At 42.4% G+C, this 27,374-nt stretch overlaps 1 protein-coding gene across 4 annotated transcripts in view; it reads left to right on the top strand.

The window, feature by feature from the left end:
• The window catches only part of chd9 (chromodomain helicase DNA binding protein 9), a 163,058-nt gene that overhangs the window by 64,774 nt on the left and 70,910 nt on the right, over positions 1-27,374 (top strand). For all 4 annotated transcript variants that reach the window (XM_080729294.1, XM_080729295.1, XM_080729293.1 and 1 more), the window contains 8 exons: positions 11,071-11,173; positions 15,703-15,834; positions 18,899-18,967; positions 19,568-19,623; positions 20,572-20,689; positions 21,079-21,165; positions 21,427-21,564; positions 23,654-23,775. In XM_080729294.1, the coding sequence (XP_080585420.1) occupies positions 11,071-11,173; positions 15,703-15,834; positions 18,899-18,967; positions 19,568-19,623; positions 20,572-20,689; positions 21,079-21,165; positions 21,427-21,564; positions 23,654-23,775 (825 nt within the window). The remainder of the gene's footprint in view (positions 1-11,070; positions 11,174-15,702; positions 15,835-18,898; positions 18,968-19,567; positions 19,624-20,571; positions 20,690-21,078; positions 21,166-21,426; positions 21,565-23,653; positions 23,776-27,374) is intronic.

Below are 27,374 nucleotides of genomic sequence, written 5' to 3'. Positions count from 1 at the left end.
CTTGTACAGTGCTGCACTGTAAAATCCTCGGTGCTCATATAACCCTGTGAGCCTCACGGTTCACATAACTCTGTGAGTGTCATAATGGACCCAAAGAGTTAAAGGAACACAGAGGATTTTTACTGTGAGGCCCGATCACACAGAGCTCTCTGCACAAAGCAATATGCTTTTATAGCCAGCCTACCTGCTGAAATATAACCCAACGTAATCAGCAGATAAAAGCATTGTGCAGCTCCCCTGCTTCCTCCTTCTCCCCCCTCTCTTCTCTCTCTCTCTCCATTCTCTTTTCCTCCCCTCCACTCTTCTCCGTTCTCTCCTTCCCTTCCTTTCCTTTTCATTCTCTCCACTCCCCTTTCTCTGCTCTCCTCCTCCTCCATTTTTTTCCCCTTCTCATTTTCATGCCATCTTACCAATGAATTCGGTCCTTCCCACAATGCTCGGGGGCTGTGCAAGCCAGTGTTTCCTGGGTGCAGGCGTGTTTTGAATGTGCTGATCCTACAAAGCAGCCCGCAGTACAGTGAGTCAGTATGAGAGAAAGGGGAAAAATCAAACAAAATGGTGCTCGTGAGATCAATTACATGACGGAAAATGGGGGTTTAGGTCTAGCCTATATGCCGTGGTAGCGTATATACTTTCATATCTCCACGCTAGCCAGCTGTTCTCCCATCTAATCTCTTTTTTTTTTCATTCTCATTACGAAAAAGCTAAAGCTGTTTTTAAATTGGCTTTTTTTTTCCTTCTTCTCCACAGCTAATCCTTTAGCGGGTGTGTACGCACTCACACAAGTTCATTTGCGTGTGTGATCTATGCATTAATGGCTGTGTGAGCCTAAATTAGGCCAAGACATTAGCCTGCCCTGCCTGTGTGTGCGTGCGTGCGTGCGTGTGTGCGTGTTTTCATATGCTTATTCCCCTCTTAAAATAATCACATGCAGAGCATAGCAGAAATCCCCAGTGTGGGTCTGTGTACTGTGCTGTTGTTTGTCTTGAGCAGGGAGCTTGGTGGGGCTGCTACAGTACTACTGCTGCTGTCACTGGTGTGTTGACAGAGATTATATCCCTTCATTCATAAAGGCAGGGGATTTCCTCACAAGAACTAGCACCACTTTCAATATAAGCACCTCAGGATGTGAGACGTGCGCGCGCGCACGCACACACACACACACACACACACACACACACACACACACACACACACACACACACACACACACACACACACACACACACACACACACACACACACACTCGACAGCATCATTGTTACAATAAGCCCTGCAGGATGCGAGACACACGCAAACAAACACACACGCCCACACCAAAGGCACATACAGATGACACACTGCAATTTTAGAAAGATGACTTGGAGTCGATCGAGCGAACCGTTCAGAGAAGGTTGAGTGCACCAACCATTGTCCTCTTGGCCCACAGAGCACCATCATATCCCCGATCCCATTAGAACACGAGCCCACACTCATGCACTGACAGTAGGCGGTGGGCCAACTAGGGCAGGGCAGTGCTGGAGGGGCGGTGAGGGAGGCTGGATATTTGGCTCCACCAGAGTACAGGAGCCAAGCAAGTGGTTGGATCTGTTGCTAGTCTATGTCTGTCTGTCTATCTATCTGTCTGTCTGTCTGTCTGTCTCTCTGTCTCTGTCTCTGTCTCTCTCTCTCTCTCTGTCCCTCTCTCTCTCTCACTATCAGTGTATCATTACTAAGATGTCACAATAAAGTCGTAGGTCAGAGCAGTTAGCTTTGTATTTGGAGGGTTTCCCAGTTTGAACCTTGTTTGGGGGAAGGTCAGTGGGTGGAGGATGTGAGGCACACTCTCCTCCTGTCCATCAAATGTACATTTACCCTCAGCCCCCCCATTAGAGTTGAACCACATAGTATACTGTAGTAAGATCCTCCCTTCAAGAGGGATGAAACCTTAGACTGATATTGTAGGTTTTTCTGGTTAAGGTTAAAAACAGCAGCTGCTGACTGTACTTATGCAGTGTAAGCAATACAGCTGCAGCTAATCAAATTAATGTTTGTTACTTTTTTGACTTTGACATCTTGATTGTGCATTGACAATACTGTTGGCTACTGTCTATGCTTGCACATGGGCAAACCCATGGCTCTGGGCACTTAAATCGAACACACCCACTGTTTGACTTGAGCATGATTCAAGTCAAACCTTTTTTCTCCGGACACATTTTTGTACCATCCGGCATCATTTATCATGCAATGTACTGTACAGAGGGTCTTCTAACGGTGTTGGATGTTCTTATGAATTTCTGACATTCGTTGCTTGTATTCATGCTCTTGCACATTTGAAGCAGAGCTCCATGTCGATTCCCCGATGTAAGTGTATTTTTTTCCTCACTGCACCTGTGCGAAGTAGCAAATGGATGTTTTTAAAGCCATGTACACTACACGCCCACAGACAATATGTGCATGCGTGTGAAAATACAGACTCTATTTGCAACTACGAAATGCACGCAAGCCTAAACCAAAATGATGTCTTCTGCCTACCTCTGCTCCATTCAGCAACGTGCTATTTTGCTAAGAGATACGTTATATATAGTTTAATTTATATAAATGTATTTGTGAATTAATTTTCTCCAATGACTTTAATAAAAAAAACTACTTTTCCCAAATATGGAGATGGCTGACATCATAGATGTCTGACATCATAAACCACATGAGACTGACACAGTATGTCCATATATGGGCTTTCCGAGATATGGGCTTAATATTGATGATATCAGGGATCTCCATATATGGGCATAAAAGGGACAAGGACTGACACAGAGATCTCCATATATGGCCATTCATTTATTAGTGAATTAATTTTCCCCATTGACTTGAATAGGGAAAATTCAAATGGTAAGACGAAATTCATTCGCGAAATTCGCGTCACGACAACCACACTTCTAGTTGGTCATCACTAATGTTCACAATTCTTTTTCTACTGTGTCTCTTACAGCCCATCCGCACTGCCAGCGACACGAGCGAACGAACAATGAAATCTCATTAAAATACATTTGTTCAATGAAATCGCCCTGACGTACCGCGTGCGACAACGCGTCCTATACCCCTCCTATATTTGTTCGCAGCCTCTATTTGAGCTAGGTTTCGCGGCCATGTCCTGCCCCTTTTTATTATTATTATTTATTTATTAGATTGGTTCATTGGTTTATTAGATTGGCTACATGCAACGCAATGGCCGACGCTCCATATGAGGATGATTTTTCGTGCGACATCTCAGTCGTAACGCTCGCTTGTTGGCATTGCGGATGAGCTGTTAGGAGGGCTGTGGGCATTTTAGAAACCTGTCTACCAGTAGAAAGAAAATTGTGCTATTTTATCATGAACATTAGTAAGGACCAATTATATGAAGAAGTGATGAAGTCGTCCTTTAATGCCCTACTAATACTACAGTTTTGGACATATGAGTCCACCCGACAGAGACGATTTACAAAATTGCAGTGTATGCCCACTAGCTTCGCTAGTGTGACACGTGTCACGCATGCTTAATAACTATTTCTTGGTTAAATACATTGAAAAGATGGAGATGGATTGAGTTACACAACGCAAAGAAGCATGACGCTTGCAGACCCAATTCTGTGGGTGAGTTTCGAAGGCAGCCCTTGATTTAAAGCATTGGTATCCTCCCTGTCATTTGAGTAAGTGTGGTGTGTGTGTGTGTGTGTGTGTGTGTGTGTGTGTGTGTGTGTGTGTGTGTGTGTGTGTGTGTGCGTGAGTGCGTGCGTGCGTGCGTGCGTGCGTGCGTGCGTGCGTGCGTGCGTGCGTGCGTGCGTGCGTGCGTGCGTGCGTGCGTGCGTGCGTGCGTGCGTGCGTGCGTGCGTGCGTATGCTGTCCAATAAAGAGCGGTGTGATTATGAGTTAGTGCTGGAGGCTGTGAAGCCTGGGTGGGCCATGTGTGTGCAAAGATGAACGGAATAAAGACAGGAGGAAAGAGGCTGTAAACAGAACTGTGATGTGGCATGATCGCTTGTGTGTGTTTGTGTGTGCGCGCAATAGAATGTGAAATAAAGGTGTGTGTGTGTGTGTGTGTGTGTGTGTGTGTGTGTGTGTGTGTGTGTGTGTGTGTGTGTGTGTGTGTGTGTGTGTGTGTGTGTGTGTGTGTGTGTGTGTGTGTGTGTAAATGGGGATAGGGGAGGTAAATGAAGTACTTACTGTATGTGTGGGTGCGTGCATAATATAATGTATGGGAGTGGTACAGAAAGTGTGTGGGTATGGGGGGGAGATGTATGTACTGTATGTATGTATGGTATGTGTTTGATTAATGTGTGGGGATGGGCTAGTGAATGGGTTTGCTTTGCACACACATGCTTACAGTACAGTACATAATGGAAAACATGGGTAGTAGGAACAGAAAATCTGTTGTAAATGGAGATGGGGGAGATAACATGCACGTGTGCGCGCGCGCGTGTGTGTGTGTGTGTGGTGTGTTTGATTGCATGTTGTCTATAGGGAGTGGCTGGAGAAAGCGTGTGCGCGTGTGTTTGATTGTGTGTACAGTACATGCAACACATAGCGTACTTCAGTCCTCACCGCCTAACGAATACATCCCAGCTCAGCAGCCTGCCTGTCGCTCTCTCAACCTCCACACTCAGGCACACACAGAGAGCCACCCGGCTGTGTGATGATGTTCTCTCAGCCCCCCCGACTTCACAGCTCACAACTCTTCCTTTCACGGCTTGAGTTTTTAATGTTTTTTTTTCTCTTCCGCCTTACAGCAGACGCAGAGGGAATTAATCATTATTAACACATAACACTGTAGCTGCAGGAAGCTGCTTCTACCTTGTTGTTTTGTGCCGTTAGCAGCAAACAAAGTCGCTGTGACGCGGCTACAGTAGGCTACACTGTCAGGTACACACTGCGTGTGTGTGTGTGCGGGTGTGCGTGTGTGTGTGTGTGTGTGTGTGTGTGTGTGTGTGTGTGTGTGTGTGTGTGTGTATGTGCGCGCGCGTGTGTGAATGAATCAGCTCCATAATGTAGGCATAATGGCTGCTAGACACACTTCTGTTTTCCTCCTTCCCTCGCCGTCAGTTGGCAGGCGCTCGTGGCGTCAGCTGTTGCGCTCGGACGGCATTATTCACAGGAAGTGATGTCACAGACTCTGACGCCCCGTCGCCCCCACACTGCCAGATTCACTCCCGGGGGATGGGGGCGGCGTTGCCTGGCAACCCCAGAGTGTGCGGTGTGTAATGTGATCAGGAAGGGGGCGGGGCCACCAGAAGAGGGGGAGGAGCTCTAGCGCTAGCAGGTTGTCTCATGCTCCCAGGGGTGGAGGAGGACAGGGTACATGTCACACACATACGCACAGTACAGTAGAGAGAGCATGTGTTCTATTGCCTCTCTCTCTTTCTCACACAAGCATAACATCTGCCCCATGCCATGCCTTGTGTTTCATCATAAATGTTTCACACAAACACACACACACACACACGTGTCTACATTTTCACCGTATCTATGCCATACATTCAAGTATCTCCCTTTATCTTTCTCACTTAATAGCTCTCTCACATGTGTGCCCAATGCTCATGCTCTCTCTTTCTCTCTCTCTCTCACACACACACGCATGCACGCACGCACGCACGCACGCATGCACGCACACACACACACACACACACACACACACACACACACACACACACACACACTCACACACTCACACACACACTTTATTTATTTGGTAGAACTAGAAATTACATCATGCATCTTTTGTTTCTTAGTTAGGTATTTATGTTGATGTTAAACACAGGTGCACAGTGCACAGTGACAGATAACCTGCGTTGCACACATATTATATATAAAAAGAAAAATTATTCTCCACCAGTGTCGGCTTCGAATTCACATGAATTAGCATTTTGCCCTGGCAAGCACAAGAACAAAGATACAGCCCAACGCTGGATAGAGTGCTGACCCGAGGTTCTACCTTCCCATTAAATCTGTTTTTATTTGTTTTTGAATAGCATGGCAACAGGTTCTGGCAACAGATATCGGCTATATGATACTGTACTGTATTTATATTGAATCATAGAGTATCATGCAGCCTATATCTACATAGTATGTAGATATAAGCTGTATGACACTGTATGCATCCTTTTACAAATGTGTACAGAAACATGTCCACAGCTTTTAAACGAAAAAATACTAAATCAGCTGGAATCGTGGCACTGTAAATGCATTTTCTAATAAATATTCCTATTCAAGGCTAACAATGCTTTATGCATTGTCACTTAGCCTCGTTCCCAGCCTTTTCTAATTTCCGAGGAGAAAAGCCTGATCATGACCGAATGCACAGAGTGTCTGGTGGGACTATGTACTCTCCCTGGAAACTGTATTTTTTGACCAATCACAACGAACGTTTTGTGCACAGAGAATGTAAACAGATCTATAAAGGAGCCTCAACGTAACTTCCTTGGGCGGTACTGCCGCCAAATTCCAGTACTTCCGTTTAGACATTCAACAGTCTAGGTCTGGCCCCGGGGTGCACCTCAATCATCAACCACTGTGGATGAATGTCGTTTTCCCAGATCCCTTTCCCACACTTTGTCACATTGTGTGCTAGAGTACGGTTGAGGTTGCTCATGCCTCACAAGTTACTTAACCTCCTAGTGCTCCAGTGAACAACACACAGGCATCAACACTAACATACGTGGATATACTCAAGAATGATGCTGGAGTAGCAACAAACTGGCCAGATGTATGGAAAACCGGGATGACTGGAAGCGAAGATAAAAGGTTCGTCTGAAGACGACCTAGAGAGAGAGACACACACAGGAGTTGGTCCTCTGTTGTAAGACCAGCTCCCTTCCCTCTGCAACCTCTTTTCTCAGCCTGTTATTGTAATGACAAGCAGTGTGACACACAGGTGAACTCGATGAATAACTATTGAAGCTTGTGACTGACTGACTGACTGACTGAGCGTGTGACTGAATTCTTGTCCTAGTCTAGCCTTCTTTTTCTTGTCCTATGTTTTTCTATTTTCTCTTTCTTTTTCTCTTTTTCCACACTACAAATCCAAGCCTATGAACCTGTATGGCTTGAAGGTTCCCGCACAGTGAAATCCATATTTTCAATTTGATTAAATTCTTCTGGGTGGTTTGGGGGGTTAGGTACCACCAGTAACAGTGTGAAGAGTACCTTAAACCACTTAAACCTCACAACGTGTCGTGTGTGAGCTTGTAGATCTACAGTTTTTGCCGAATATTAACCCCCAGGATAGGGGCGCTACTATCTAGGGTTCATGTGGTTAAAACTGTTTATCTACTCCTCCCTTAAATCAGATCGTTAACGTGACGTCGTTAGCCCGATATGCACGATCAATGTCTTCCAATGAGGTGCAGCAAGCCTCTCTGCTCTCCACCCACTGAACTACAGCATGGCTGATGCAGAGCTTTAGGTAGCTTCATACTGCATATTATCTGCTACTCTGTTGGTCATTTTTTTTTCTTTCTCAGGAATAGCAGATGTATAAGCTCGCAGGGCGGCACAAAGTGACGTTCTGTGAGCTCATAGAGCTGCTATTTTTAATTGCCAACATATAAATGGATAAAGTGGTTAAGATTATTGTGGTACTATAGAGGGTATGCACGTGACATCATCATATACGGACGCTATGTGGGAATGTCTACTGAGAGGCAAAAAACAGAGTTAGTAGGAGTCATGAGGTGTCAGCAGGAGTCATCAGGAGTCAGTGGGAGTCATCAGGAGTCAGTGAGATTGAGGAGGAGTGCTTTAAACTCCAATGCTTCATGCTGCTTTTATGTTTTGCCACTCAGTCTGCCCATGGTGCTGATCCTGAGTGGCATATGATGCATTTTAACTACTTGTGCTAGGGACATTCTTAAACCCCCCTAAAGACCTCTGGGGGTCCCCGGACCATATTTTGAGAGCCAATTCTGTTGACTATAATGCATACAATGTGAGCATGAGGTTAAGGGCTGATACAGTCACGGTACTTTTCCTGTCCATAAATGCGGATTATACTGTAGGTGGCGGGCCAATATTTGCATCCCTGTCAGAATCTGTTTCCACTTAGCAGGATCACGCTATGCCCAGTTGCCCACACCCCATCCCATATTCCCTTGTATTGTGGGATAAATGCTTTTATTTTTGCTCCATAGTTTACTCTGATAATGTAAGACTTGCTGCAGTGGAGTCTCATGTTTAGACTTGAATTGGAAATAGACTAGAATAGGATTCTATTTAGGTGGATCAGGCCACGTAGTGCTTTCCAACACCACAGATTTTAAAAGATGGCATAAAATACTCACAATACCGAGAATATCTAATATTTTCTTGGTTTCATTGTACTATTTGCAAGCAACTACAGAAAGTTGCTTGCAAATATTGGTAGTACTGGTTGTGGTATCTCAGGCTTGTTTCTAATGTTGTTTAAACCAGTGGTTTTCAAACATTTTCATGTCAAGGACCCCCAAATTAATTTGAATAGTATTTAATATAAATTAATAATATATAATATACATATTTTTCTTTTTTGGAAATAGCAAGCTTTTAAATGGCTATTTTCAATATAGGTTTAAAAGTGCTCATATGGCCTAGTTGCTTCTTTTGGGCTTGTCTTCCTGGACCTGGTTGCTTATTTCTCTCCCAAAATCTGGCAACCCTGCTCAGGCCCTGTGTTGCATGATGTGATCCAACTCTGCCACATGTCCAGTCTCTCAACACTGCGCTGTCTACAATTATGTGTAATTTAAAAAGTGGCTAGTATTCTCATTTGCAGTTTTCTCATTTGAACGACACACTTTGCTCTGTGTGTGCATGAGCACAGAGGGATGCTTTGCGGAGCTTTGTAATGGGAGAAGTGCTCAGCTCACGTCTGGGTGAGGGATTTGGGAGTGTGACAGGTTCATTTACCATCTCTGTAGCAACACAAAATAACTATAATTCTGGCATGTATTTTTGTCCTATTTTGAATTGAAGAATTACCCAATGTTGTTTTTAGGTTAGCGTTGTTGCACTTACCGGTAGGTACTTAGTTGAAACCTGTTTTGAAAGCCCATGGTTTCATTTAAACACTATGCGTGTCAGTGAAAAAAAGAAAGAAATACTGTTTTAGACATTGGCGGACATGGTTGCTTCTGACAGCATTGCTAGACTTTGTGAGACACATTCTCTCTTTTTGTTCTCTTTTTGTTTTTTTTCAACATTCGCCAGATGTTTCATAATTGACAAATAGAGTGTTTGAGATTTACCCTTTTCATGTCATGTTGTCATGAACACTTGGACGCAGTACACACACACACACACACATTGTTGTAACATGCAGGCCCATGTATACAGTACACATACTCACGCACCTAGTATTTCAATTCAACAGCTCATATCGGGCCTGTCTTGGAGGTGATTCATTGGTACTATAGGAGAGAGGGCCTTGAATTGGGGGACATCACATTCAGAACTGTACTGTTCTGGCTTTTTTCCCACCCAGCCTGTCTGATGTCTTATTTATTCATTCATGTCACTACTAAAACTACTCCTGTTTTGGAAAAAAGACCTTATGTTATTCAGATAAGATCATAGGAGCATACATTACAACTGTTGGTCATGTTCACCACACACATTGTGCCGTATACAGTATATACATATATACATATACCGTACAGTACAGTATATACACACATATATAGATATGATCCATGGTAGCACACACACTGTGTATAGTATAGTGCGCTAGCATGATCTTAAAATAGCATAAAGCACTAAATACTGGAAACAATTAGAGAACTTAACCTCAGTATGAAATGATGTACCATGTGGCTTGTAAGAACTTTGTTGACACAGAATGGTAATTTTTGTTCTCTATATCATTGTTCAGTTTACATGATCCTTCTTGGTGCTCATGATCTTATGTTTTATACTGTATATATAATTTATGTTTTAAGTCCTGGCTCAAACTGCACATTTTATTGCACACAAAATACAGCTTTGAATTGAATTATATTCATAACTCCAACCAAATCTTCTCAGTAGGCGACAATAATTGTATCAAAAGAACAAAATGCTGGTGTAGTTCCACTAGCAAGGTGCTTGTGCAAATGTTGGACAAAAAGACATTGCTCCTTTGGCTGAGGCAGTAGTGTATTTTCCTATGTGAAAACAAGACTATTAGAGCTGAAACATTCTCTTGCCTTTTTAAATGGGGTTTGTGAAGGCAGCGTAGCACACAGCGCGCTCTCCCTAGGTCATTTATCTTGCACAACAAGGACAATATTTATATATTATTACTCATAAATTATTCAGCACAGGCTCCACGGTTTCTATGGTAAGAAGAGGGGAAGAGAGAGTCTTATTTTCTCCAGTTTTTTAGTACTCAAAGGTTACTATTCAGCTCCAATATATCGTTGCTGTCGCACAGAAACCTCTTATCTCCATAAATTACTGCCCTACGTGATCATACTACAGCGTCACACAAAAGCATCAAAAGTAGTTTTGAATTTGAATCCTGAAATTTGATACTCAACGATACACTGACTTGGTGACACAAAGATTGGCTAAATATGAATACTGTATGTGAAGGTTTGCATGGATTCTGAACGTACTGTTTATGGTTGTAATGTTACAGTATAAAGTATCATTTCCATTTAGAGCTCAAACAAAATAGTAATTTAGCTGTTGGGCAGAAACCTATGTAAAAAAAGAAAAAGGTCCTACATTAATGTATGAAAGTTGAAATATGTGAAGATAAAAGGTTTCTGGCCCACAGTGACGATAAGTGGAAATATCCCCAAATTTAGCTGATGAAATAAATGAATGGTCTATTAGTCAGGTCAGGTCATATACCTCACTTCCTGTTGTCTTGACACAAAGCTGAGGACAACCACGTCCGTGGACTGTTTTCTTAGTTTCATGACATTGTTGAGCCGTGCACCTTGAGACTTTTGTTTAATCTGGAGTGTTGCAGGCATTCTGCTTTGCAGTGCTTTCTCTGGGTCAAGTGAGAGACAGGTCAAGGTGTGATGCAGCTCCATTAGATTATGTTGTAGTTGCAGTGTATTAACGGTGTTGTCGTCTCTCCTTCACCACTTCAGGAAAATCGTCATCAAGATCGGGAAGAAGAAGAAGAGAAAGACGGAGTCTTCAGAGTCAGACGACGACCCTCCTCCTCGACGCTCCAATAAAGACGATGATTCTGTAAGATTCTTCACACACACACACACACACACACACACACACACACACACACACACACACACACACACACACACACACACACACACACACACACACACACACACACACACACACACACATACAAATATTGGTGGTTGCAAGTTGAGATTTTTGGGCTTGTTTCTACAGTGTACAGTAGTTGCTTATTTGGGCTTGTATCCTAATGTTGTTTAAACCAGTGGTTAACCAGTGGTTTCTAATTGTCCACGTATCCCCATCTGAAAACATTTTGTGCCAGGGTTCCTGTGCCAGATTTGTGTTGTTAAAAATATTGTAAAAATATTTAAAATTTATAAATAGCTGATCTACAAGCTCACAACGCCTTGCATCGAATAGACGATGTGTATAGGTTTAAAGTGCTCATGTGTTTTCATAGACCTGGTTGCTTATTTCTTGCTAAACCTGGCAACACTACTGACAGAGCGAGGGAAGCCTTCCAGCTGCAGCCAGAGCTGTAGGTTCACTGGCAGGTTACGCCGTGGGCGGTTCATCTCAAACACACCATCTTATCTCCACTCTGATGGTGGAGCTGAATGACAGCCACTGCTGGGGATTTGCCCCGTTTATTGCATCAACAAACACCTACACAGTCATGTCCACCCATGCAAGGGTCTCCCGTGCGCACACCTACAGTCATGTCCACCCATGCAAGGGTCTCCCGTGCGAACACCTACAGTCGTTCCCACACATGCAAAGGGCTCCGCGTGGCCAGACAGTTGCCTCCCACAATGAGCACGGAAACTCCTCATGCATCTTCAATGCATGAGGAGTGAGCAGGCCGCTTCTAATCACCTGACATGGGCTAGTTTCCCCGGTAGGACGTAGTGTGTATATACAGAAAATACTGTATATTTTGAGAACCAATAACAGACCTAATCTTGTTTTATGTAGGCTTTTTCTTATTTATTTCTTATATATCAATGAATCAAAACGAAACAATTCAAATATCTTTGTATTAATCAACAAATTAATTAGTCTGATAATGTGATAAACCACTTAACCCTGTATCTTAAATCATTTTACAATGGTGGCGTACAAAAAATAGCAAAAATAGTAAGATCACAATATGTCGCATCGCTATGCCTTGTGAGCTTGTAGATCTGCTATTTTCACTTAAAAAAGTCACAATGCACAGCCCTAGCATCATTAAGCACTGTCGATCCATGCAGGGCACTCCTACATCAAGCGTGCAAGAGGCCGTGCGCGCGCGCGCACACACACACACACACACACACACACACACACACACACACACACACACACACACACACACACACACACACACACACACACACACACACACACACACACACACACACGCACACACACACACACACACACGCACACACACTCAAACACACACACAAACATGCCCACATTAAGATGCACACACTGTCATGCTAACATTAGCTGTGCTCTCATTGTTCTATTTTCCATATTTCCAGGCGTTTCATAAGTTAGACGGTGGGGAAATTCAATCTGGTATTCTAAATATTTCTGGAATTGTCAACAAGAACAGCCTCACACTGAGTTGCAAAAAAACATTCTTGGAGATATTTCTTTCAGATTGAAAACAAAGCCATAACATCTTCAAAATATCTGTGTTTCTTAACAAATCCTCTCCATATAGCCATACATATACAGCACCATCCTGATATTGATTCAGGGGTGAGGATGGGGGCATAAACGCTTCTTGTCAGAGTTTGTAATTATGGTCGTAATTAGAATAGAATAGAATACTTTATTTGCAACAATTTAAAGCATAGGATTACCAATTAAAAGTGCCAAAATGGATTAAAAACAAAAAAGCCTGAAGCCTGTGGTCCGTTATAAAACACCCAGCAGACTATACAAATAACCAAACAACAACACAATAATTCAAATGGATCTGTTGATTTGTAGGCTGCAGCAGTAGGGTGTGAAAAACGGCCTGTCTGATTCAGTTACTGTGTCCATGTACCACATTATGTTTAACCTTTTTCAATCTGGCGTCCCTATTGTGGGCATGTCCTTAAAGGCAGCAGCAGCAGATCGGGAATACACTTACCCTGTTGATAGGATAGACACGGTACTGTAGGTCCAGAGATGGAGGTTCTTCTAGTGTAAAAACCATTGCACCGCGGTCTTGCGTGCACTCCCCTAGCTGTACTTTTCATTGAAACACAGCTTTGGTGAGAAGAAGCATCAGTTCCAGCAGACACTCCAGCTCTAATTGACAAGATCTATCTGCCATGTTGAGATTGACAGATCTGATAGAGCGGGGAGTGACTCTCTCCATCTTCCCCTGTCTCTGTCTCCCCCCAACCCCCCCTCTCTCTCTCTGCCTCACTCTCCCTGCTCCTTGTCCTGGCTGCTGCCTGCCTGGAAGCATATAATTAGGCTCATTAAACGGCACCCTGGCTTTAATTAAAGCAGTGTTGATGACTCATTTAGGGATGATCCCACGGAAGAAGTCAAAGTGGCGTTTGGCAGGCGGCAGGGACACATGCACTGTCACCGAGAGAGGGGATGCTGTCATGTTGTCAGACCATCTAGCAGGGCCTGGCCTGCTCCTCCACCCCTCCCCCCTCACTTCTCATCTGCTTATGGTCAACTTAGGCTGGTCGGGGTTCTCAAATGGTATCTCCAGTGGGGATAGTCTGCTATACACCTAATTAACTTTAGCTCTGTGGCATTTATTGCTAATTAACTATGTATTATGGTTAGGACTTAGGAGGGGCTTGTGCATTGATGTGGGAGACAGCAGCGGGCCCACGTGAGCAATGATCACACAGGACAGTAGGATAAAGGCTAGGATCGGATGGAAGCTTATAGACAGAGGAACATGCAGCTGCTGGATTTGAGAGGCTCTGCGACTGGAGCTTTTGTGATTTTCATACTTAAATGGAAATTTTGCACGGTTGTTATGTAGAGTATGTGTGGAGTGAATTATTAGAAACCTGTCGTAGGAGTACTACTGTAGGTATACATGGTTGATTTTGTAGAGAAATGTATACCATCTGTGGAGAAATGCACAAAAGCTGCATGCTGGAATAAAGCTTATGAACAGATTGTGGTTCTTGATGTTGGACACCCACCAAAAGACTATTACAGCCCTAACAGCTTGTGGAAAATGAATGATTCGCTGCTTTTTTTTTTTTACCAATTAAACTCTATATACTTCGATGACCAGGATCCCCCAGGGCTCTATACTTGCCCCCCTCCTTTTTCCCCCCTCTACACCAAATGCCTTTGCCAGAAATAGGAGATATACAAGCTCTACTGCAATGTGGATCTGATGTTTTCGCAAATGGTGGCCTATTATTATGGCTTGCCCAGAATAGGGACGCTAGGGTTCAAGCGGTTACACTTCTTGTTGTCTCATTGGATAAATAAACGTGAACATGCACCATGATCTGTGGCACCATTTTCACCACTAAAGACTCTGTCATTAGGCTAGCAGATGACACGTGACATGAAGGCACGTTGCCAGTGCTCATTAGGATTCATTAACACTCAGTAATCAGAGATGGCATAATGATCAGAGAAACTAGTGTGATCAACTGATCATATATCCTGTCAACACGCTAAACTGTGGACACTGTCCTTATGCTCAAATCCTTTTTATGTATAGCTCCATATTTGTTTCTCCACACTAGTCTGGGATCACTTCACTTTTCTGGGTTGTAACCGGTCTGGAGCGGAAACCACAACACGTCATGTAGTACTCAAAGGACTACAATTTTGCCGGAAAGATCATACCGGATACAGTTTTAACCCAAAATATTCCCCTGCGCTCAAGGGCATACTTTTAGGGCCTACCTAATAAACTCCTTGATGCGGAGTAGTTTTGCTTTTGAAAAATTCGTTTGGTATATGCATCTTTTAGTCCAACTGTTAGTGACTGGCAAGACTACACTAGACTACTTGAGCTTTTTAAAAGGGATTGGGGAAACAAACAGGGGGAACCAAATCAAAGCGACGCCGCTTCTTCTAGTGGTTTCCGCGCTTTAGGCGGAAACCAAACGGCCTGTTGTGAACGAACACCAGGCTTTCCCCCAGAAAGCCTGGTAGGCGAGGTTACCTCCACACTGATAATGCAAAAATCTAACTGTTAATTAACAGAATGTCTGTTTGTCCGCCGTCTGTCTGTCTACACACAGTACACTGACGTCATAGTACTGACATCACATACTGTAGTGATAGGCTAGTGGATGCTGCTGGAGAGTGTTGCAGTATTCTTGATTCTTGAAAATGTTTGCCTATACAGTACATACAGTATATTGACATAGCTGAAACAGGGATGACAGGTTAATAAAGATATCAATCAATTTGACAGCTAATGTTGCTGAGCAATCTCAATATGGCCAGGTTGAAACTAATGAATGGCATTGAGCTCATTTGGGTTTCTTTGAAATGACAAAGGGCTGTCATGGGGGGAAAAAAGGTGGAAAAACAGAAAGAAAAGAAGCTATTTAATAACGTTGAGCCCTGCTCTTCCCTGTGTGTAGAAGAGGCGTTCCAACCGGCAGGTGAAGAGGAAGAAGTATTCTGAGGAGATGGACGAGGAAGTGAAAGTCATGGTTAAAGCCAAGAAGACAACCACTGCAGCCCGCAAGGAGCCCACTGTCCAGCTGTTTGTGGTGAGTACTAGTGGTGTCAAAAATAATCAGCAATGCATGGCGATTTGGCCGGGCATAATTGATATTTGATGCAGCAACGTGACATAATCCATTATTATATTTATTATAATAATAAATTGCATATAATATAATTATATTATTACATATATATAATTCTAAATAAATAAAAAAGTTCAGTGTATCTGACTGATATGTGCAGTAATATACATGTTGTGCAGTAATATACTGTAGAAAGGTGTGATGCATCGAGATGCATTTCGATGCACGGTAGAATCGAATTTATCAATCAATCAATCAATCAATCAATCAATCAATCAATCAATCAAACTTTATTTATAAAGCACATTTTACACAACCGTAGCGGACCAACGTGCTGTACAGATAAAAACAGTTTAAAAACATAACAAGAATACAAATAGAAACATAAGTACCTCAAAAAGATTAAAAAAAATGATATAGGCTATGGGTTCAAGGGTTATTAATTAAAAGCTAAAGAAAAGAGGTACGTTTTAAGTAGGGACTTAAAAATGGTGATGGATTGAGCAGACCTGATATGAGAATGTAATTGTTACCTGGTGAATCGTAATCTAATTGAAATGTGAGGGCATTGCCATTGCACACCTCTAGGTGAGTAGCAATAACGCCTTTGGCTAGCATGACGCTATACAACTCAGAAATTACATTGCAGTATTTATAAATCCAATGACAAATATTCAGTATATCATCATCCTGTTAAATTGCTAAATCACTTAATGATCTTGTACTGTTGAGCATGTTTTTATTTTCTTCAATCCAGACATTCCAATATTCTCTAGAGAGAATGATTTGTCCCTAGATACTGTACAGTACAAATTACATTTTTTTTTTACTGCACTGTTGACTCTTCTTTTCGTATTACATTTTGTATATTAAATTATACATTTTGAGCCAATCCACCATTTGGCACACATCGACACCTACTCAAACAAAATGACTGCTTGGCTGAAAGCTGAGCACTTGACGGGTCAATTTCAGAGTTGCCACTTTAAGCGCTGCTTTTGCATCGTAGTTCTTTGAGGATGAAATAATTTGTAGTTTTGAAATTTAGACTAATGGGTTTCAAGTAGCCCTCTTTCCCTCCAAATTGGATATCTGGCAGAAACGCTGCAGCGTATTGAATAAAACATGATTCTCCTTTTTTGTACGAACAACAAGGACGGCAGAGAAGATCTCAAGGATAAATTGTTCCTTTGAGAATTCACGAACCCTGCAGTGTGCTTAACCCTGCAAGGCCCGAATTAATTTCTACTGGCCCAAAAAAATTAAAAAAAATCAGATGGTGTTGTAGGAGTCCTAATCACAGGAAAATGTAATGTTAAAAAATTTATAATGTTTTTGTAAGCAATATTGCATGCATTTTACTTATGTTTTAGTGAGGAATAGCTTCAGTTAAAAAGTGAGATGTTGTTCACCCAGACGCTGGAATTTCAACTTCTCTGGGAGGTGTGAATGTCAGTCTCTGTGGGGGGTATTTATTTGCAAATATCGTGGCCAATGGCATTGTAATACTAAACAATAGGATTTAATGGTGATGTTAATGTGAAAAAAGAACAGGAAAACTAATTATAACATTTCTTAAAAAATGATTTAAAAAACGTTGCCAAAAAGCAACGCTGGGCCTTGCAGGGTTAAATGCATGGGTTAACATAATATTCTCAAATATAATTCCTCTTAGATGTTTGAATGTAATACTGAAGAAGCAGTGCTACTTTTTTTTGCTTTTGTGTGTGTGTGTGTGTGTGTGTGTGTGTGTGTGTGTGTGTGTGTGTGTGTGTGTGTGTGTGTGTGTGTGTGTGTGTGTGTGTGTGTGTCTCTCTGGAGCTAATCTGATGAACCAAAAGACTGATAAACTTGTATCACTGATATCTTGTGATCAATGCCAGTAGACCACACAAGTAGTACTGCCAGTCTGCCACTAATGTTTTAACTTGTGTTTTGTACTTTGTGAAATATTTAACATTGGTTACTACTAAAAGTCAATAGGGCACTGTTGCGTCTGAATGTTTGCGGTCTCCCCTTCTCTTCTATTGAGTCATTTGACAAGTGCTATTTGACAAGTGCTACTACCACACCACTGAAGATCAAAATTACATTTCTCCCTTGAGCAAGCAAGCACCTATTAGATCAGCGGTTTCAGAATTTGATAAGCTAGTGTTAAAAACATCTTCTACTCTTAAAGGATAACTCCAGACTAAATAACATATAGGCTAATTTTCCTACTTATATTGATCATATTCATATCATATTTTTTCTTAATGAATGTGTTATTAGTTGTCTTTACAAACACATCCATGCCTTGGGTGTCTCACACGAGCCACCACAGTCTCATAAATCCTGTTGTGGGGTGAGCATGCAAAGTGATTCTACTGGCCAATCACAGCACATACAGTATTTTCCATGATTGGCAAAAAACTATGGCTGGGATGCGATTAAAATGTTTAATCTAATTAATTACAGGCTCTGTGAATAATTAATCGCAATTAATCGCATTTTAATCGCACATCGATATTTGACCTGAGAAGTATTTTTTTCAAGTAAAACACATTTTGTTGTACGAGTGAATCAACGAGTGAGTTTTTTAAATCTAAATTTCGCATCCACTGGGCCAAGCAAAGCGCTCTGATCGGCTACTTCTCCCTTTGCGTTTGCCGTCTCTTCTTGGTTGGTGCATCGCTATGATCGGTATGCCCGAAACTGAAGGTTCTGTAAAAGAAGGCATGTAAAAGCGACAAAGCGCAACAAATAGTGTAAAAGCTCGCTCTGCTATGAGGGCTGCTATGGTCTGCTGGGAAAACTGGACGACAGGGGCAATTCTACAAAATAGACCACATGGCAAGTCATTTGAGATCAATATAAATAGGACATTTAGGATGTTATTTAGTCGGATCTTGTCCTTTAAGCTATCTGTCTAATTAGCTGATAGCTTAAAAACAGGTTGTGGAATTCAGATAGAACAACATTTATTTAATTTTTTTTTTTTTACCTTGAACCTTATTTAACTGTTTGGGTGTTTACTGTCTTTAAGGAGAATCCCAGTGAGGAGGATGCTGCTGTCGTCGACAAAATAATGTCCTCTCGTGTGGTCAAGAAGGAGGTACGTTCACATTTCCATTCTAAAATAATTTACTCCGCCCTCCCTTTTTTTTTTTTACAAACTAATCACATCCTGGGTTACAGTTGTACAGTTGTGTACTTGTACGCTGGCTCTACAATATCACTCTCAAGGGTATTCTTACAACCTTGATGCCAACCGTGCAATAAAAAAGAAAGTGATATTGCAATTATACAAATGTTACAAACAAAGGTTGTTGTCTTTTTGTTTTCTTTTTTTTACAGTATAAACCTTATTCAACCAAATCATACCTTTAATGGTGAAACCTAGTTAGTTTGGCAAGTACTAGTTCATTACAAAACAATGAGCCTAGCAAAGTAATGTAATGTTGTTAGATAGATCGGTGTCTCCATTGCCATGGAAATGATGATATTAACAAGTGGTATCGATGGTGGATGTACTGTACATAATGTACATTGATGAGGCATATTTCATTTATGCACAGCTGAGGTGTGTTTTTTGTGTGATTTGAGCACATTTGGAAAGCCTGTTTCGACCAATAAGAATGCATTGCTGAAACAACCTGTGGGGTACCTTTATGCAATAATACTGTACTTGGTTCTGCTTCATCCCTCTTCACAGGTCTCCCCTGGAGTGGTGGTTGAAGTGGAGGAGTTCTTTGTAAAATACAAAAACTAGTGAGTTCTCTTGATATTTTGTAACTGCATTAATGTTTCTATTATTAGACACTAGAGCAGAGAGAGACAGGAATGAGAGCTTTGGAGAGAGGCTGTGTGACGTGACACAGACCCTGAGCGTGACATGAGCTTTTAATGGATGGAGCCACCAGCGTGCCCGAAGGTTAACTGGAGTCCCTGGATTTACATTTCACAATATAAATAAAAAATGCCGCTGTAAGGAAACATGCACGACTAAGTGAATCTACAGCCTGTGGCAGAAAGGTCTGATGCAGTTTTGGAGATATAGCTGAGGATCTCCCAGTGTGTAGAGAGTGTTGAGCCTTCAAGGCACGTGACCTCTGCCTGTCATCCGCTAGTCCGATACAATGACAAAAACAGCTGGATCAGCAGTCATTTGTTGGGAAAATCCTCGATTGAGGCATGTACTGTATTTGTAACTGGGCGGCACTCGCATTGTTTCAGTTTTATGGCTGTGCATGAACATAAAAATAAGTGCCCGGTCCACCCAAACCACAAAGTACACTTAACACCTCTACCCCTGGACTCACATGTACCCCTTCTGGCCCTTGACAGAAGAATCCCACCACAACCATCTCTGCTTGTGTCTCTGCTTTCATAATCAAGAAAGAAATTATTACTACCACTAAGACTCCCTAATCGGGAGATAAGCGACCGTTAGGTCGCATGTATACACAATTGGCAAGCAACCTCATTTCTAACATGTAGTACCATGGTATAACAGTTTATTGCAGATGTCCCTTAATCGCTAATCATTAAGATGTGTGGATCATAGAAGCATGTTTGAAGGTTTCTTGAGGAGTTGTTTCCAACCTGACGCTGTGTGTGTGTGTGTGTGTGTGTGTGTGTGTGTGTGTGTGTGTGTGTGTGTGTGTGTGTGTGTGTGTGTGTGTGTGTGTGTGTGTGTGTGTGTGTGTGTGTGTTCAGCTCCTACCTCCACTGTGAGTGGGCCGCGGAGGCGCAGCTGGAAAAAGACAAGAGGATACAGCTGAAGATCAAACGATTCAAGATGAAACAAGCACAGAGGGCCCTCTTCTTCGCAGATGTAAGGCAGTGTGTGTGTGTGTGTGTGTGTGTGTGTGTGTGTGTGTGTGTGTGTGTGTGTGTGTGTGTGTGTGTGTGTGTGTGTGTGTGTGTGTGTGTGTGTGTGTGGGCGCTGAAATACAGTGTCTGAAGGGCATCGTGTATACTTGTCCAGGTAGTGTGCGAGCGAGCGAGCAGTGGGTACTGTGTGTTGATGCTTGGCTCAGATTCCAGATGGTGTGTGGGCAGTTAGCTTTATAGATTCTTAGACACATGCTCTCTTCTCTCTCTCTCTCTCTCTCTCTCTCTCTCTTAATAATCTTGTCAATGTCTTTCTCACTTCCCTTCCCTGCCTCGATTTCTCTCTTTACTCCTTTCCCCCCTCTCTCTCTTTTGATCTCTATCCCTCAGATGGAAGAGGACCCCTTCAACCCTGACTATGTGGAGGTAGACAGGGTACTGGAGGTGTCCTATTGTGAGGACAAGGACACAGGAGAGGTGAGAAGAGTCTACTTACAGTTGGTAATAATACCTACCTTTCCTGTGTGCGTGTGCATGCATGTTTTACTGCTTTTTATGGGTGTTAAACCCCAACCCCCCCGTACTCCTCTCATTTCACTTAGAGCAGCCCAAGGTCATGCTAATGGAGTTTCTTTGCAGCCCTTGTTAATATTGCAAAAGCCAGAGTCTGGCCTGCGGCACGAGTCTATGATGTGATGTGTAATGTGAGTTAACGGGACGCTGTCTGTGCTCCTCCAGGAGGTGGTGTACTACCTGGTGAAGTGGTGCTCCCTGCCCTACGAGGACAGCACCTGGGAGCTGAAGGGAGACGTGGACCAAGGCAAGGTAGAGGAGTTTGAGCAGCTGCAGGCAGCCAAGGCAGAGTCACGCAGGATGGTAAGACACACACACACACACACACACACACACACACACACACACACACACACACTCACACACACACACACACACACACACACACACACACACACACACACACACACACACACACACACCCTCAAGACCCCAACCGTTTAATATTCACCCTCTCAAGACCCTAACTGTTGGGGGCACGGTGGCGCAGTCAGTAGTGCTGTCGCCTCACAGCTAGTAGGTCTTCGATTCCCACTGGGGGCGCTGTGGGTGCTGGGGGTGTGTTCCATCCTCCGTGTCATCAGTGCCCATACCCTAAGTGGGGTTGGCAAAATGTTCTCCCCATGTCTCTTAGTAGGTACCCTCACAACAAACATGCAGTAATCCTGGTCTGTATACTGCCTCTCCCTGGCCAGCTGGTTTCCTCCGCTGTCGGTGTTTGAATGTCTGCGTGAATGGGTGAATGTTATGCACACGGTAAAGCGCCTTGTATAAAGGCGTTATATAAATGCACCATTTACCCTCTCAAGTCCCCAACCGTTTAACACACACACCCGAATGTCCCCTATCGCTTAACATGTACCACCTCAAGACCTTAACTGTTTAGTATTTACCCCCTCAAGACCGCTACCGCTTGACATGTGCCACCTCAAGTCCCCAATGTTTAACTCGTACCCCTTCAAGAATCGTACCGTTTAATGTGCACCAACTCAAGACCCTCCCCCGCCCTCAGGACACCAACTGTTCATCCCTACACATCCTCTTGTATCCTAATCTCATCCCCAGGTGTTCTCATCTACAAAAGAGAAAGCAGATTGCAGTTTTCAAAAGGAAGGTAGCTAATAATAACAGGCATCAGGTCTACACTCATTGATTGGAGTTGTAAACGGAAGGAAGCGCAAAGACTATATCTGAGTTTGGGCTATTGTTTCATTGTATGTTGCCTTCAACTCCATATCGCAAAGTCCCCTTTTTTGTCGATTTTCACTCCTCTGTTTCTCCCTGGGGTACATAAACACTGGAGTGTACAAGGGAATGGGAATCCCTTAACACCAGTGGGACTCCTCTTGAAACTAGTTCTGGTATCCCAAGAAAATCTGGGCTGAGCCTAGACTTTCGCATTGCTTTGCTCCGCTCCCTTACCAGCTATTGACCTTTTTATAAACCAGCCTCATCACACCTCTAGTATCTCGCCTCTCCCACCCACACACCTGCCGTGGGCTAAACGCAGCCTTCAAAAAGAAGTGAAGTGTGGAAAGTCAATTACCTCTGTTTGCTGCTTTCACTCCAGTTTCCTCCTGGCACAAACACAACAAAAGCACATTTTGTTGTGTTGTGTGTTTTTGACATCTCTCATTTCTCAACCGTTCAGCTGTTAGAAAGGACAGTGACATTCACAAGCTAATGCTGTTTGTCTGTTTCCCAGTTATTGGAAAATATGTGTTGAATTCCCCAAGTTGCACATGAAGTCACATTAAGCAGTTTGGGTTATATGATTACTTGACATATGGACCTGTATTTACGTCCTCCTTTCTCTCTCTCTCTCTCTCTCTCTCACTCAACATTTTCAATTACTAAGTGAAGGGGCGGGCGTTCAGCACACACACATCCATATGCTCAGAAGTAGTTACTGTATTAACCAACGATTATTTGTAGTTGTTCTCGGGATCTGTTGTCACCGCGTTGAGGATGTTTTTCACCTTAGTAGTGAGAGCTCTTGTGCAGACAACAAATGTATTAGTTGAAATCTGATCCACAAAACAGGATGAAGTGTCATTTTCTTTGATGGGAATGTATTCAGTGGAATTCTTTCACAAGGTCTTTAACTTGAGCGTAAGAAAGTGTTATGGTTCCCCAGATTCAGTGGTGGACTAACAGAAATGTGGTGGTACTGTACTCAAACCACCACAGTTTGGCAGCCAACTAATCATGAAGGCCTGTAGCCTGTAGGAGTTACAGTATCTAAATTGCGATCTATCCACTTTAAGTTACCTGACATTTTACATGAATTATCTCTATACTAAAGTGAATTCAGTCTGTAATAATGTTCATATTGTACATAATGTACATTTAAGGTAAGAAAATGAGCGCTGTATATTGTTGTGTATGACAGGAGCGTCCACCGGCCAATCTGTGGAAGAAGCGGGATCAGTCGAGGGAGTACAGGAACAGTAATGGCCTCAGGGACTATCAGCTAGAGGGAGTCAACTGGCTTCTCTTCAACTGGTACAACAGGTGAGTCTCACTCATATACATTAGGACTGACTAAAGATTTCTATAGTCGAATTTGATTGGCCAAGTGTTGCCTATACAGTAGGCGACTGGTAGTCAAATAATGTATGCATGAGTCATGACTCTCTCTCTCAGTCGAATCAGGCAAAAGGCAATAACGACTTTTTTTATTTAATAGAGGATCATTCCATTTGGGGTGCTTAATGTCTGATTTAACATAACTTGCTTGGTTTCTTCCAATAAATCATGATATATATCCTATTTTTGGCCATGAGTAGCATGAGTAGCACATAGCTACCCATGATCTTGTCCAAAGCTCTACCGACTGAGCTACCCGGACACAACTTACTTACTGAGTTGTATATGTACTGTATAGGGAATATGTAGGCTGTCGATAGGGGGGTAAAGGGTACTGTTTCCCCCCCTCCTGGAAAGGGGGGGCCCTGCGGTGGGGGGGCCCCCGTTGAACGGGACTCGGGAGCAGTCTAGTTTGTGTAGGAAAGATTTGAGTGACTGTGAAAGAACTTTCTCCCAAGGTAAGATTAAGACATCATGCTTTATATAAACGCCATTATTGTGGGCTCGCCTATAAGGCGAGCACACTTTAGATATTGTCATTATTGTGGGCTCGCCTATAAGGCGAGCACACTTTAGATATTGTCATTGTGGGCTCGCCTAAAGGCGAGCACACTTTAGATATTGTCATTATTTATCTATCAGTCAGTCAGACAGTAGACGGGAACTTCGGTTCCTTTCTACTCCTACATACTTAGTGAGAAAATGAAAATAAAAACATCAATGTGTTCAGTTTACAGTGGCGAAGTGCGCTATTATTTTTTATAGCAATCGGCCAAATGGTGGCGCTGTAGGAAGCCTTCGAAAGTGCGAACTTTGAACAGGTATAGCTCATGCTGTGTTATACATACAGCCATGAAACCTGTATACACTTATGCGTCTCCTCATGCCGAACAACTTTTACCCTCTAACTTTTGACCTCTGACCTTTAGGTCTCCCACAATTCGGAATTATATGAAAAACAGTAAAAATCTATCTCCTCCTGGGATTTTCTCGTTACGCGCATGAAACTTTTTTCACATGAACTTTGGACCAATACGGTCAGATTGATCAACCAGATTTTTTTTAAAGTGAAATATAATTTTTTTATGATTCAATCTATATTGCGGTTTTATGCAAATTATTCTTCGGCCTCTAAATCATACATGCAAAGTTACACGTTCATGGCATTTGGCAAAGATGTGGAGGGTTAGTCAAAGTATCACTGAAACCAATTTTATTCCAATCGGCCAAAGGGGGGCGCTATACGAAGCGTTTGAAAATTCAAACTTCAAACGGGCATAAGTCATGACTCGTTTTGTTTGAAGACATGCAACTTGTTACACGCGTGCTTTGACTCGAGCGGAAGACATCTGTGTCGTTGTTAAGTAAGCTCCGCCCTTCGATTTTCCGCCATATTGAGCAGTTTGTAAAACGCGTAAACCCGCTTTTATTCTGGAATTTTCGCTCCACGTGCACAAAACTTTTTTTACGTGAACTTTGGACCGATATCTAAAGATCTGTCAGATCGGATTTCTTTAAAATTGAAACATGCTTTTTAAAATAAATTCAATGAATATTGCAGTTTTATGCAAATTATTCTTCTGCCTCTAAATCATACATGCAAAGTAACATGTTCATGGCATTTGGCAAAGATGTAGAGTGTTAGTCCAAATATCACTAAAACCAATCTTACCCCAATTGGCCAAAGGGGGGCGCTATATCATTTTGAGCAGTTTGTGAAACGCTTAAACCCGTTAGGATTTTTTTTTTTGCAATTTGCATGAAACATTCTACACACAATCTAAGGACCTTTATCTAATATGCCTATGAAGTGCACACACACAAAAAAATTATAATAATGAATATAGCTGCAAGCAGCGATAAAGTGGCCAAAGCCAAAAACACCTCAAATCATGAACACAGCCTGCAATGTGCGTGAAATCTTGCAAGCACATTCCCAATAGGTCAAGGAACAGATACCACCCTTCTTACATTGGCCTGTTATAGCGCCACCAGCGGGTCAACTTTTGCACAACACATTTTTGGAACAAAATGGACCAATTTCATTGACGTCAGTAACGTCAAAGAGAGCACTGCCTGCGATCTTGACATTTTGTACTTTTATAGCCATTGTTTTCCGGCTTGAAGCGAGCCCACAATTGTTTCGAAGGAACAATATTTTTCTAGTTATTTATCTATCAGTCAGTCAGACAGTAGACGGGAACTTCGGTTCCTTTCTACTCCTACATACTTAGTGAGAAAATGAAAATAAAAACATCAATGTGTTCAGTTTACAGTGGCGAAGTGCGCTATTATTTTTTATAGCAATCGGCCAAATGGTGGCGCTGCACGAAGCCTTCGAAAGTGCGAACTTTGAACAGGTATAGCTCATGCTGTGTTTGAGGTACAGGCATGAAACCTGTATACACGTATGCGTCTCCTCATGCCGAACAACTTTTAGCCTCTGACTTTTGACCTCTGACCTTTAGGTCTCCCACAATTCGGAATAATATGAAAAACAGTAAAAATCTATCTCCTCCTGGGTTTTTTTTGTTACGCGCACGAAACTTTTTTCACATGAACTTTGGACCAATACGGTGAGATTGATCAACCAGATTTTTTTTAAAGTGAAATATAATTTTTTAATAATTCAATCAATATTGCGGTTTTATGCAAATTATTCTTCGGTCTCTAAATCATACATGCAAAGTTACACGTTCATGGCATTTGGCAAAGATGTGGAGGGTTAGTCAAAGTATCACTGAAACCAATTTTATTCCAATCGGCCAAAGGGGGGCGCTATACGAAGCGTTTGAAAATTCAAACTTCAAACGGGCATAAGTCATGACTCGTTTCGTTTGAAGACATGCAACTTGTTACACGCGTGCTTTGACTCAAGCGGAAGACATCTGTGTCGTTGTTAAGTAAGCTCCGCCCTTCGATTTTCCGCCACTTTGAGCAGTTTGTAAAACGCGTAAACCCGCTTTTATTCTGGAATTTTCACGTCACGTGCACAAAACATTTTTTTACATGAACTTTGGACCGATATCTAAAGATCTGTCAGATCGGATTTCTTTAACATTGAAACATGCTTTTTTAAATAATTCAAACAATATTGCATTTTTATGCAAATTATTCTTCTGCCTCTAAAACATACAAGCAAAGTCACATTTTCATGACAAAATAGTGTAGAGGGTTAGTTCAAATATCACTGAAACCAATCTTACCCCAAATGGCCAAAGGGGGGCGCTATATCATTTTGAGCAGTTTGTAAAACGCTTAAACCCGTTTTTATTCTAGGATTTTTTTTGCAATTTGCATGAAACATTCTACACGCAATCTAAGGACCTTTATCTAACATGCCTATGAAGTGCACACAAAAAAATTATAAAATAATAATAATAAATATAGCTGCAAGCAGCGATAAAGTGTCCAAAGCCAAAAACACCTCAAATCATGAACACAGCCTGGGATGTGCGTGAAATCTTGCAAGCACATTCCCAATAGGTCAAGGAACAGATACCAACCTTCTCACATTGGCCTGT

The sequence above is a fragment of the Nannobrachium achirus genome (assembly GCF_963921795.1).
Source record: "Nannobrachium achirus genome assembly, chromosome: 7".
Classification (NCBI taxonomy): domain Eukaryota; kingdom Metazoa; phylum Chordata; class Actinopteri; order Myctophiformes; family Myctophidae; genus Nannobrachium; species Nannobrachium achirus.
Note: the sequence above shows the minus strand (reverse complement) of the source record. Positions and strands in the feature narration are given on the sequence as shown.